Here is a 13,966-nt window from a genome sequence, read left to right as displayed (position 1 = left end):
TATTTATATAACCCTGGATTTTTCGCACGAAAAAATAGGCTGTTATATTATTTCGAATAAATAAGTTAACATCCCTAGGCTTGAGACCCTATTTACGGAGATAAATGAAGATATTCGTTTTTCGCATAAACGAACTTAGTACTAGGCATTACATTTGAAATTTACTTTTTGACAGTTCGTAGAATCGAACAAGTAAGGAAAGTCTAAAGTCGGGCGGGGCCGACTATATTATACCCTGCACCACTTTGTAGATCTAAATTTTCGATACCATATCACATCCGTCAAATGTGTTGGGTGCTATATATAAACGTTTGTCCCAAATACATACATTTAAATATCACTCGATCTGGACAGAATTTGATAGACTTCTACAAAATCTATAGACTTAAAAATTTAAGTCGGCTAATGCACTAGGGTGGAACACAATGTTAATACAAAAAAATATGGGAAACATTTAAATCTGAAGCAATTTTAAGGAAACTTTGCTCGATATATATGGATTAGAAGTTTAGGAAAATTAGAGTCATTTTTACAACTTTTCGACTAAGCAGTGGCGTTTTTCAAGGAAAATTTTGGTATTTTGACCATTTTTGTCGAAATCAGAAAAACATATATATGGGAGCTATATCTAAATCTGAACCGATTTCAACCAAATTTGGCACGTATAGCTACAATGCTAATTCAACTCCCTGTGCAAAATTTAAACTAAATCGGAGAAAAAATTGGCCTCTGTGGTCATATGAGTGTAAATCGGGCGAAAGCTATATATGGGAGCTATATCTAAATCTGAACAGATTTCAACCAAATTTGGCACGCATAGCTACAATGCTAATTCTACTCCCTGTGCAAAATTTCAACTAAATCGGAGCAAAAAATTGGCATCTGAGGTCATATGAGTGTAAATCGGGCGAAAGGTATATATGGGAGCTATATCTAAATCTGAACCGATTTCAATAAAATTTGGCACACTTGACTACACTTCTAATTGTACTCCTAGTGCAAAATTTCAACCAAATTGAGGTAAAACTTTGGCTTCTGGGACCGTATTAGTCCATACACTCATAGAAAAAAGTCTGCTAAAAACAGCAGTCGATGTCTGCTGTTATATTTTTGTACTTCAGGGCCAAATGAACAACAATTTATAAAATTTTTAGGTTATAAATTTTTCCCCAAAGCATATTTAAGAACCAAAAGTAGTTTTTGGTATATTTTTGCACCGTAATATACTTAAAAGCTCATAAATACGATCAGCAAACATTTTGTTTGCTGTTATGCCTCAATTCGATAAATATTCAGATTTTTAATCAATTACTATAGATTTTCATAAAATATTGTTGTAATTATGTTAGGATAACTCCTATGTTGATATTTTTATTTGTTTTAGCCAAAATAAAACATGTTTTAGAGTAATCGAGCTTCAAAAATAGCAGGAAATGTTTGCTATTTCAGCAAACAGTGACTGCTATCCCTTTTTCAGCAGACTTTCTGCTGTTTTAGCAGACTTTTCTGCTGTCCCTACTAACAAATTTCTTTTGGTGTATCGGCCGAAAGATATATATGGGAGTTATATCTAAATCTGAACCGATTTCAATAAAATTTGGCACACTTGACTATAGTACTAATTGTTCTTCTTGTGCAAAATTTTAAGTACATTAGGGTAAAACTCTGGCTTCTGGGTCCATATAAGTCCATATCGGGCGAAATATATATATATATGGGAGCTATATCTAAATCTGAACCGATTTCTTCCAAAATCAATAGGGATCTACTCTGAGCCAAAACACATACTTGTGCCAAATTTGAAGTCGATTGGACTTAAACTGCGACCTAGACTTTGATTACAAAAATGTGTTCACGGACAGACGGACATGGCTAGATCGACTCAGGAGCCCACCCTGAGCATTTTTGCCAAAGACACTATGTGTCTATGTCGTCTCCTTGTGGGTGTTGCAAACATATGAACTAACTTATAATACCCTGTTCCACAGTGTGGCGCCGGGTATAATAAGTGTTCAAAAACATTCGTCGACGGGAATAGTGTAGTAGTCGTTATTAAATCCATGGTCAGTTGTACATTCCGAAAAAGAATATGATCACCATAAACAGGTTTCCAGAGCAAAATTGTTATTTTTTGTAACGAAATTTGAGTTGAAATTGGTTAAAGACTTGAAACCGTTTACGCTTAATTACCAGCTGTTTTTTGGCCATAAACAAATCAAACGTAGATTATTTTCTGTGTGGTCAAACGACAACTCCGTAAGAGTTTTTACAAACACAGAAATATCGTACGGATAAACTTATGACATATATGAAAGTGTGAAGAACCCGTAATAGTCTATGTGCAGAGAATAAAGCCGCCGAGTCGCGCCACGAATGTTAGCCGCCCACCAGTTTTTGCCAGCCGACGCCGCCGCCGAATATATCGCCTCAAAACTATTGATTTAAAGGGTGATTTGTTAAGAGCTTGATAACTTTTTTTTTTTTAAAAACGCATAAAATTTGCAAAATCTCATCGGTTCTTTATTTGAAACGTTAGATTGGTCCATGACATCCATGACATCAGAAAAAATATTAATAATTGTTGTAATTTTTTTGCCAAAAATTTTTAACTTTCTACCCACAATCGATCAGTACCAAATTGTTTTAAAAATTTAGCTCAGGAAATTTGAATAAAATCTAAATTTGATTGTAAAATTTATTGTACAATTAATCTCACTGCCCTTTGGATAACATGAAGTTGATTTTATAATGAATAATTGTGCGCCGCCGAATAGAAAAATTTATATCGACTTAGCCGTCAAGCCCCCTCCGCCGGAGGGAAAGATTTAGTGTCAGCCGCCGCCGAAAAAATGGGCCGGCTTCATTCTCTGTCTATGTATATTTTATATATGAAATTAGAACAAAACTAAACAGTTATGTTTATTGGATTTTTATTTGAAAATGTTTCTTTATTTTTTGGTTTTGTTGTTGTTCTTATAATATATTTTTATAAATTAAAAGTGTTTAAAGTTACAATATGATTTTGTTTTTCTCATGATTTTTTTTTGCATTTGGTTTTGAAAGTTTTTCGTTTTTTTTCTTATTTGATTTGTGTTTTTTTTTTATTCTTTACATACAATTAAATAAAAATATTTTCGGTTTTTTTGTTTTAATACAAGAGTGTTTTGCCATCATTTGTCTGTTATCTATAGCAGTTGCTCAAATGATGGGAACGCGGGGGGATATTGTAATGTCTAAACATTTGATGAGTTTGTATTTTTTGTATATTTCTTATTATTTTTTTTTTTTGTTTCAAAAAGATTTCCAGTTCTTTTTATTTAGCTTCTATTTTGTTATCTGGGCGAAGTTTTTGTTCGATTTATGATTTTTTCTGGTTATGGTTGCAGTTCGTCATACAATATTTTTATCTGTTTACTTATTAATTTTTTTAATTATTTTTGTTTGTTTTTGTTTTTCTAAAAACTATTTGATCAACATACACACGCACATTTATAAATAGGAATGAAATAAAATACAATAAAAAGAAGTCGCTCAACGCTTTCGCCTTCGTTTTTAGCTCTATCATCGTTACTTTCGTTTTGGCGATTTTTTTTTCTTAAACGTAGAAATGTCCAGAGGAAGTAGTGTAGAAGAGAGGGAAACTGATGAAATGGGAGGGAGGGGAATTACACAATAAATTTATTTACAAAAGAATCGATCTTCATAGCGTTGACAATAGTCGCATATCAATTGGCAACAGCGTCCATTGTTGAAGCGGCAACGGCACTTTTCCACCTGCTTGAAGACGCGCGTTACATAGCCACGCCCACAACAGAGATTCGCACAATTGTCTGGATTCAGACACTGGCGATCCTTGGTAACGGAACAATATGTGGGTGAAGTTTCCAAATAGTATAATGTGGTATACTGTGATTGCTGTTGCTGGAAGAGAAAATCGAAAAAAAACGTAAGGGATTAATTAACCAACTTCTGGAAAAATTCATTTTTGACTTTTGATATTTGTGATAAGAGTCCTAGATAGGTGAGTTGTTACACTTACTTTCTTTCGCCGTTGCTTGGGCTTTTTGACACGACTTGAGGTAGCCTCTCTTCGGATTGTGCGTGTATTTGGGGCCTTTCGAATCGCCTGATTATATTTCTGTCGCAGCAATGTGGCCGTTGCATTAAAGTCGGCCAATTTTTTCCAACAAGTTTTCATGGAGCATGAACCCGAAACACCATGACATTTGCATTTATCCTTCATCATTGTGGAAACAGCTTCTATACCGACCTGGAAAATAGCACACGAATAACAACAAAATCAATAGGAATTATCTGTTTTGCCTACAATCTACTAACCTCTGAGTCATGTCGTAAGATTTCGGTGACTTCATCACTTTCTCCACCTCGTAAATCCAAAAAACTTCGTGTAACTCTTTTGCCATGTTTCAAATTGTCATTACAACCACCCCATTCGAATGTTTGATCGGGCCGATTGTGTTTACGGGGTCCACAGCTACATTTTGTCATTCTACCCTCGGAACAAGCTCTCGCTATAGAATGGGTCATAGCCGCTGCCGTAAGGGCATGAACAAATGCCGTCTCCTTATAGAGTTTCTTAAATATATTTCGTTTTCCTCTTATTTCAATCGAACAATTCCAACGATCATAACGAAATTGATCCTCACAATGAGTGGTGGCCAAACGTCGAGCTTCTCTTATGGTATCGGGTAAACCAAATTCCTTGCGACACTGATGATTTTGTCGTCGTGTGGCTGGCATAAAGCGACAGGGTCCACCGACTTGTCCCTGTGATGTGAAAACAGCCATGACCGTATGTTCGGATATAAAGTGTTCCGGTTCACTGTAACGATAAAAATTTTAAAGAAAATAATAAATAACCATATAAACATTTTATTTAGTTATGAATGAATATGATTTATACTTGTAAATTTATATGAACGAGTTTTTATGGTAGTTTAGTATTAAAAAATTCATTATTCTTTTTATTTTTTTTTTATGAAAAAGGCTGTGAAAATAAGCAATGTGTGAAATTAGTTTTTCAAAAAAAAAAAAAAAAAACACTGTTGTGGATGCGAAAATCCGCAGCTTTGAAGTACACAATTTTATAAAATTTGAAAGTAGTTCATATTTTCCTAAAATGGATGAAGTTTACTTAAATTGTGTTCATAAGTTTCTGAAATGAGTAAATTTTCCCAAAAATTGTGGCCGTCTTGAACTTCATATAGCGCTAAAGATATGTTACCAATTTTTCAAAATGTTTTTTCCTTCAAAGTAGAAAAATTTCTTAAACAATAGAACAAAATTATTATTTTTGATAAATTTTCATTAATTTGAAAAAAAAAATTATAAACTTATTTGCGTCATGTTGTAATTAGTAAAATATTTTAGTTTAAATATTTTAAAATGAACTTACAGTTTTTTCACTTCACTTTTTTCTGGGTGCATTGTTATTTGATGCATTACATCAAATAAACATTAGCTTTGGGAGGTTAATAAATAAATCGGTTCATTGCATGTAAATATGAAGAAATCGTACTCATGCCTACCAATCTTGGTCTAAAGAGGATGAATTAAACATTAACGATTTGTTTTACTATAGCGAAAGAATTCTCTTCGTTAATTTTACGAAGAATTCTTGACTAACTATTCTTCGTGAATTCTTCATTAAAATAACTAAATTTTCATTCATTTTTGTAAATTTTACGAATATACGAAGCGTCTAGGAAATATTCTACATTAATTTTTCTTCGTTAAAAATTCGAAACTTTCTTCACATTTCATGATTTTTGTAAAATCAACGAAATTGTTTCATAAAAAGTACGAAAATTTTTCATAAAAGGTACGAAAAATTTGGAAGAATTTTTCTTCGTAAAAAGTACGAAATATTTCGTACTTTTAATGAAAATTTTCTTTGGTTGTAAAACAATGACAAACTTCGTACTTTTACGAAGAGTATTCTTTCGGTGTAGTGCTCTTTAGAGCAAGATTTGTCATGAGTTGAGTACCATTTTATTTTCACTGTAAAATTTTTGATGTAATTAATTTCAAAAAAATAAAATGTTACACGTCAATACGCTGGAAAATATTCTATTCAAATTTGATCAAATTTTGCAAAAATTTAAATGTCTTCATAAACACAGTTACTTCCTTCCCACAATTTTGAGGTAAAAATTTATATGAAATTATTTACTGACCCATTTCAAATTTGAATGCCAGCAGTTTTGTTCATTTTATTACACAGTTATTCACAATAAAGGTGGCCAAATCAATTCCCTACATCCCTATGGTAGCATCCTGTGTCTTTGTATTGTGTATTACACCCTGTGCCACCCTGTTATAAAAGTGCTTACCAGAGACATCTGGTTGGGTAGCATGAGCAACAAAAGAATAATTTGTGTGCGCCATCTAGCGGTCGCTAGCAGTAAAACACTTGTAGTGTATGTCTTTGCTAGTGTTAGCGCTATTGTGATTAATATGGTTCTGAATCTAGCTTTTTAGTGAAATAACGGTAATTATTTGAATAAGTAGGATAGGAACAATATGAGAAATTACTTTGAAATAAAAAATCTGTCAATATCAGTCACGATATCTTCGACTGGATATAGGAAATATGTATCATTTTCTTTTAAATTTCGCTATTAATGATTTTTTCTGGTGAATTATATTAACTCTAGAAGTTTCGGCATATAAAAGGGTGAGACGTGGTTAGAAAAACTTTAATCTTGTGGATTTGTGGGTATAACACAAATATGGTGTTTGTTTTATAGTTATAGAGTATTGTGAGTGGGATTCTCCCTTTTACTACACTGTTAGGTCTTTTCGCGTATTTTTATACCCTTCACCACTACTGTGGTACAGAGTATAATAAGTTTGTGCATTTGTATGTAACGCCAAGAAGGAAAAGTCTGAGTATACCGATCGTCTTAGAATTAAATTCTGAGTCGATTTAGCGATGTCCGTCTGTCTGTCTGTCTGTTGATGTATTTTTGTGTGCAAAGTACAGCTCGCAGTTTTAGTCCGATTGTCCTAAAATTTGGTATAGGGTCCTGTTTCAGCTCAAAGACGATCCCTATTGATTTTGGAAAAAATCGGTTCAGGTTTAGATATAGCTGCCATATATATTTTTCACCGATCTGGTTATAATTGGCGTGTATATCAACCGATCTTCCTCAAATTCCGTACATCCGAATATTTTATGAGTCTCGAAAAACTTGCAAAATATCAGCCAAATCGGTTCAGATTTAGATATAGCTCCCATATATAGCTTTCGCCCGATTTACACTCATTTGCCTACAGAGGCCAATTTTTGCTCCGATTTAGTTGAAATTTTGCACAGGGAGTAGAATTCGCATTGTAGCTATGCGTGTCAAATTTGGTTGAAATCGGTTCAGATTTAGATATAGCTCCCATATATAGCTTTCGCCCGATTTACACTCAAATGACCACAGAGGCCAATTTTTAACTCCGATTTAGTTGAAATTTTGCACAGGGAGTAGAATTAGCATTGTGCCAAATTTGGTTGAAATCGGTTCAGATTTAGATATATCTCCCATATATAGCTTTCGCCCGATTTACACTCATATGACCACAGAGGCCAATTTTTAACTCCGATTTAGTTGAAATTTTGCACAGGGAGTAGAATTAGCATTGTGCCAAATTTGGTTGAAATCGGTTCAGATTTAGATATATCTCCCATATATAGCTTTCGCCCGATTTACACTCATATGACCACAGAGGCCAATTTTTAACTCCGATTTAGTTGAAATTTTGCACAGGGAGTAGAATTAGCATTGTAGCTATGCGTGCCAAATTTGGTTGACATCGGTTCAGATTTAGCTCCCATATATATGTTTTTCTGATTTCGACCAACATTTTCCTTGTAAAATCGCCACTGCTTAGTCGAAAAGTTGTAAAAATGAGTTTAATTTTCCTAAACTTCTAATACATATATATCGAGCGATAAATCTTTAAATAAATAAACTTTTGCGAAGTTTCCTTAAAATTGCTTCAGATTTAAATGTTTCACATATTTTTTTACTAAAATTGTGTTCCACTCTAGTGCATTAGCCAACTTAAATTTTGAGTCTATAGATTTTGTAGAAGTCTATCAAATTCTGTCCAAATCGAGTGATATTTAAATGTATGTATTTGGGACAAACCTTTATATATAGCCCCCAACACATTTGACGGATGTGATATGGTATCGAAAATTTAGATCTACAAAGTGGTGCAGGGTATAGTATAGTCGGCCCCGCCCGACTTTAGACTTTCCTTACTTGTTTTTCAATAAATTGTAAGACATTAAATTAGATAAAAATATAATTGGTAGTAAACGAACGTCTAATATTTATTTGTGATGGGTATAACATGGCGGTCTACGCATTTAAATATTTTGTAATAAATTACATGCCATTGTTGCTGTAACTTACAAGTCTTTACCGGTAAACAAGTAAGGAAAGTCTAAAGTCGGAAAGGGCCGGCTATATTATACGCTGCACCACTTTGTAGATCTAAATTTTCGATGCCATATCATATCCGTCAAACGTGGTGGGGGCTATATATAAAGGTTTGTCCCAAATATATACATTTAAATATCTCTCGATCTGGACAGAATTTCATAGACTTCTACAAAATCTATAGACTCAAAATTTAAGGCGGCTAATGCACCAGGGTGGAACACAATATTAGTAAGAAAATATGGTAAACATTTAAATCTGAAGCAATTTTAAGGAAACTTCGCAAAAGTTTATTTATGATTTATCGCTCGATATATATGTATTAGAAGTTTAGGAAAATTAGACTCATTTTTACAACTTTTCGACTAAGCAGTGGCGATTTTACAAGGAAAATGTTGGTATTTTGACCATTTTTGTCGAAATCAGAAAAACATATATATGGGAGCTATATCTAAATCTGAACCGATTTCAACCAAATTTGGCACGCATAGCTAAAATGCTAATTCTACTCCCTGTGCAAAATTTCAATTAAATCGGAGTAAAAGATTGGCCACTGTGGTCATATGAGTGTAAATCGGGCGAACGATATATATGGGAGCTATATCTAAATCTGAACCGATTTCAACCAAATTTGGCACGCATAGCTACAATTCCAATTCTACTCCCTGTGAAAAATTTCAATTAAATCGGAGTAAAAGATTGGCCACTGTGGTCATATGAGTGTAAATCGGGCGAACGATATATATGGGAGCTATATCTAAATCTGAACCGATTTCCATAAAATTTGGCACACTTTACTACACTACTAATTGTACTCCTAGTACAAAATTTCAACGAAATTGGGTAAAACCTCTGGCTTTTAGGACCGTATTAGTCCATATCGCGCGAAAGATATATATGGGAGCTATATCTAAATCTGAACCGATTTCAATAAAATTTGGCACACTTGACTATAGTACTAATTGTTCTTCATGTGCAAAATTTTAAGCAAATTAGGGTAAAACTCTGGCTTCTGGGGCCATATAAGTCCATATCGGGCGAAATATATATATGGGAGCTATATCTAAATCTGAACCGATTTCTTCCAAAATCAATAGGGTTCTATTCTGAGCCACCGTAGTGCAATGGTTAGCATGCCCGCCTTGCATACACAAGGTCGTGGGTTCGATTCCTGCTACGAACGAACACCAAAAAGTTTTTCAGCGGTGGATTATCCCACCTCAGTAATGCTGGTGACATTTCTGAGGGTTTCAAAGCTTCTCTAAGTGGTTTCACTGGAATGTGGAACGCCGTTCGGACTCGGCTATAAAAAGGAGGTCCCTTGTCATTGAGCTTAACATGGAATCGGGCAGCACTCAGTGATAAGAGAGAAGTTCACCACTGTGGTATCGTGGTACATCGGGCTGCCACATAACCTAACCTAACCTATTCTGAGCCAAAACACATACTTGTGCAAAATTTTAAGTCGATTGGACTAAAACTGCGACCTAGACTTTGATTACAAAAATGTGTTCACGGACAGACGGACATGGCTATATCGACTCAGGAGCCCACTCTGAGCATTTTTGCCAAAGACACCATGTGCCTATCTCGTCTCCTTCTGGGTGTTGCAAACATATGCACTAACTTATTATACCCTGTTCCACAGTATGGCGCAGGGTATAAATACACTTGTATAAATCCTGCTACAAACAATTCAATAAAAGGTCAGAAAGCGTGAATGGTTTAACAGTGCATAATAATGAACAAAAACCATTTATTGATATTATAAGATAGTTGTTCGTATAATTCTAAAAACTATTGGAGTCTCTATAAAAAAGATCGATATTCCTTTTAGTTTCCTTTTAGTTTATGTTGAATACTGAAATTTTTGACGAATTTTTGATATACGGAAAGTCTGATTTTCGTCAACATCAACATTGGTCATCGATTTTGGCAAACTTAATAGGTAGATTTTTAACAACATGGAAATTCGATGAGTGTCCACTTTGAAAAATATCGGGAGTAGTTTAGTCCAGGGATCCGGAGCGGAGCGGAGCAAGCCCTTTTTTTGCCGGAGCGGAGCGGGAGCGGCATTTCTAAAATCCGGAGCGGAGCGGGAGCGGAGCGGTTTCCAAATGAAAAACCGCTCCGCTCCGAATAAAATATTACTTGAATGAAATGTGTAACTTTGAAATTACACTGTGTAGGTAATTTCAAATTTAGCTAGTACTTAGCGTAGTGTGAGCAAACGTTTAAAATGTACGATATGTATTTTTGTACGTACGTACGTACATTGGGGAAAACACAACGTGTTTTTTAGTAATTGTTTTCAAAAACGGCAAATGTCAAAATATAACTCTAGTATGTGTTGTAAAAGTAACAACAGTACTTTCGATCAATTTCATCCCGTATTACTACGAGAATTACGTCTTTAAAGTATCCTTACTTGTATTCTCCGCTTCTTTGGCTCGGAATTAATACCCAAACTGTTAAAGTAAAGACAAAATCTTTGGAACCGGGCATGCTTTTTTTCAGTGTAAGGAATTTCATATTTGCTTTACTATTGTACTATATCCTAGCATTCTCTTATTTCTGATATTAGTTCTCGAAAATTTAATTAAAATTATGGATAGTTTCAATTTTGGTTGTCGTTTTGGTCCGATCGGAACAAAATTGGTCCAAAAGATTTCTAATTTTTAAATTTGGTCCGATGGTCAGACCAAACAGAATTTGGTCCATTTTGGTCCATTTTCATAAATTTGGTTTCTATCACATATTAAATAGTAGATGGTGCACCGCAAAGAATATTGTCGGGAGGCCAAATACTTCACATGCTTCAAATACGAATTTTGCTTAGAATAGAAGACGTATTTCTCTGAAAAAAAGTTTTTCCTTATCTAAAAGTCTCTAAACTTTTCAATGAAGTCTGTTTATCCTTATAGCTAAATGATTCGACATAAAAATGTGTATCCTAACATGAATGCAAATTTCGTTTTTATGAAGTCAAAATGGATTTAATATTTCTGAAAAAATCTTCAAAATTAATAAAATGTTTCAACACATTGTTTTAAAGTCATTATACCATAAACCACATAGTGGTTAGGGTATAATAAGTTTGATCTGCCAAAAAATGTGCCTACAAGAAATATTGATTTTAGACCCCATAAAATATATACCGATCGACTCAGAATCACCTCCTGAGTCGATCTAGCGCTTGGTGTCCGTCTGTCCATCCGTCCGTCTGTCCATGTATTTGTTGTTCACAGGATTTCGGTCGCAGTTATTAACCGATTTTGATGAAATTTGGTACAGGGAGTTTTTTTGGGCACAAGGACGAACGTTATTGAATTTGGAAGAAATCGGATCAAATTTAGATATAGCTCCCATATTCGACAAATGGGGGTCACGTTGCACTTTTTTACTAACCGATCGTCGTCAAATTTAGCACAAAATAATCTTCTGTATCACCCTTTAAGTCTGAAAATTTCATCGAAATCGGTTAAGATTTAGATATAGGTCCCATATATATGTATCGCTCGATTTTGCCAAATTAGGTCATAAAACCCTTATTTATCAACCGATCTTACTCAAAGTTGGCGAAATGTAATCTTCTATAGCACTAACTATATGTGCAAAAAATCATCGAAATCGGTTCAGATTTAGCTATAGCTCCCATATATGTACCGCCCGATTTTTCTAAATAAAATAAAACTCAATTGAACAAATAATACAATGTTTGTACTATAATTTTCTCGAAGAGGAGCGGAGCGGAGCGATTTTTTTTTCTCGGAGCGGTTTTTTTTTCTCCGGAGGGGGAGCGGAGCGGAGCGAAAAAAATGGACCGCTCCGGATCCCTGGTTTAGTCCATTATGCCCACAATCAAAGCAAAGCAAAAAGGCTCGACGAAGCAATAATCTTCGCTAATATGGAAATACTTTGATTTTTCTAGGTATGTATATACGACTATAGACTTTTGAATTCTAAGTGGATAGCATCAATTCTTCTACACTGAAAAAATATTGATCTAATACCAAAAATTATACCACCTAAATTTTACGACAGGAAATTTGCACAATATTAAAGTCTAATTTCTTTAAAATTAAGAACTTTTTTTATTACTTTTTAAACTGGCATGTATTTGTAAGTGAGCAGCTTACTCGCAAATTTTATAAAGCCAAAAGTTAAAGACCATAAGCTCCCTAAAAATGTTTTTATTTTAAAGAATTGCAAAATTCTTAAGGAAAGATCAAAATCTTTGGATCCAAGTAAATCATTTTTTTTGTTATTCTTCAAAGCTTCTTAACGCAATAATATCGGCTGAAATATTTGTGTTCACATAGTTTCTTCATCTAAAATTCTTTATACACAACAGCAAATTTTCTAATGTCTCTACTTCTCAATACCCTCGGGACATGTTTAATTGTTTTCTCATTATTCCTTAATCAAAAAGCATTAGTGATATAAATTTTCTATATGATTAATGTAGTTAATATCATTGAATAAAACGGAAATTATTTATAATAGTTGAATCAACCCCAAAAAATATTTGCCAAATTCAGCAGGGTTCAATATTCAACTCATCCCCCGCACACACCCACACACATTCAACATATAGCCAGATTGACCAAAACATTTTAAAAATACAAAATGATTTATTGCAAAATGTTTAGATTTATAATAAATTCGCCCAGTTGATGCTCCCACTGTGCATCGAGAGTTTTGTTTAATCGCAATCTAATTGATGATTATCATTAACGACCATGTTCGATACACTGCCCCGGTGCCCACATTTTAATTATTTTGCACCGTAATTGATTTAATAGCGAAAAATACGAGGAAACTAAAAATCTTGTAATTGAAAACATTTAACAGCAGGATAGAAATCAATAATAAAATATGTTTTGCCATTATAATATCTGATCGTCATGGGTAGGTGGGTGTGTTAGTGGATTTTCGTATTTTTTCACACATTATTCAGGTGTAGATAATGCAAATAGTGCAAATTAATTAAAATTTTGTAGACAAAAAACGAGTATATTGCGAAGATGAATCTTTGGAATAAATTATGGTTGATAGTATATGATAAATATCACATTTCATTAGAAGGTTATTGGCATTATACATGCGTCCATAAAAAAGAGTATTTGTCATATGTTTTTGGCTCGATTTGTATACCCTACGCCACACTGTGGAACATGGTATTATAAGTTAGTGCATATGTTAGCAACACCCGGAAGGAGACGAGATAGACACATGGTGTCTTTGGCAAAAATGCTCAGGGTGGGCTCCTGAGTCGTTATAGCCATGTCCGTCTGTCCGTGAACACATTTTTGTAATCAAAGTCTAGGTCGCTGTCTTAGTCCAATCGACTTCAAATTTGGCACAAGTATGTGTTTTGGCTCAGAATAGAACCCTATTGATTTTGAAAGAAATCGGTTCAGATTTAGATATAGCTCCCATATATATATTTCGCCCGATATGGACTTATATGGCCTAAGAAGCCAGAGTTTTACCCCAATTAAAAT

At 34.1% G+C, this 13,966-nt stretch overlaps 1 protein-coding gene across 1 annotated transcript in view; it reads right to left on the bottom strand.

Annotated features, from left to right (window-relative positions):
* Positions 1-2,913: 2,913 nt before the first annotated feature.
* Positions 2,914-13,966, bottom strand: part of Wnt4 (Wnt oncogene analog 4) — a 125,852-nt gene continuing 114,799 nt past the window's right edge. The window contains exons 2-4 of the mRNA XM_075297686.1: positions 4,339-4,843; positions 4,040-4,270; positions 2,914-3,921 (exon numbers count right to left, since the gene is read on the bottom strand). Of these exons, the coding sequence (XP_075153801.1) occupies positions 3,679-3,921; positions 4,040-4,270; positions 4,339-4,843 (979 nt within the window). The 3' untranslated portion in view covers positions 2,914-3,678. The remainder of the gene's footprint in view (positions 3,922-4,039; positions 4,271-4,338; positions 4,844-13,966) is intronic.

Source organism: Haematobia irritans, chromosome 2 (assembly GCF_050003625.1).
Source record: "Haematobia irritans isolate KBUSLIRL chromosome 2, ASM5000362v1, whole genome shotgun sequence".
NCBI classification, from domain to species: Eukaryota; Metazoa; Arthropoda; class Insecta; order Diptera; family Muscidae; genus Haematobia; species Haematobia irritans.
This window is presented reverse-complemented; position numbering and strand designations above follow the sequence as displayed.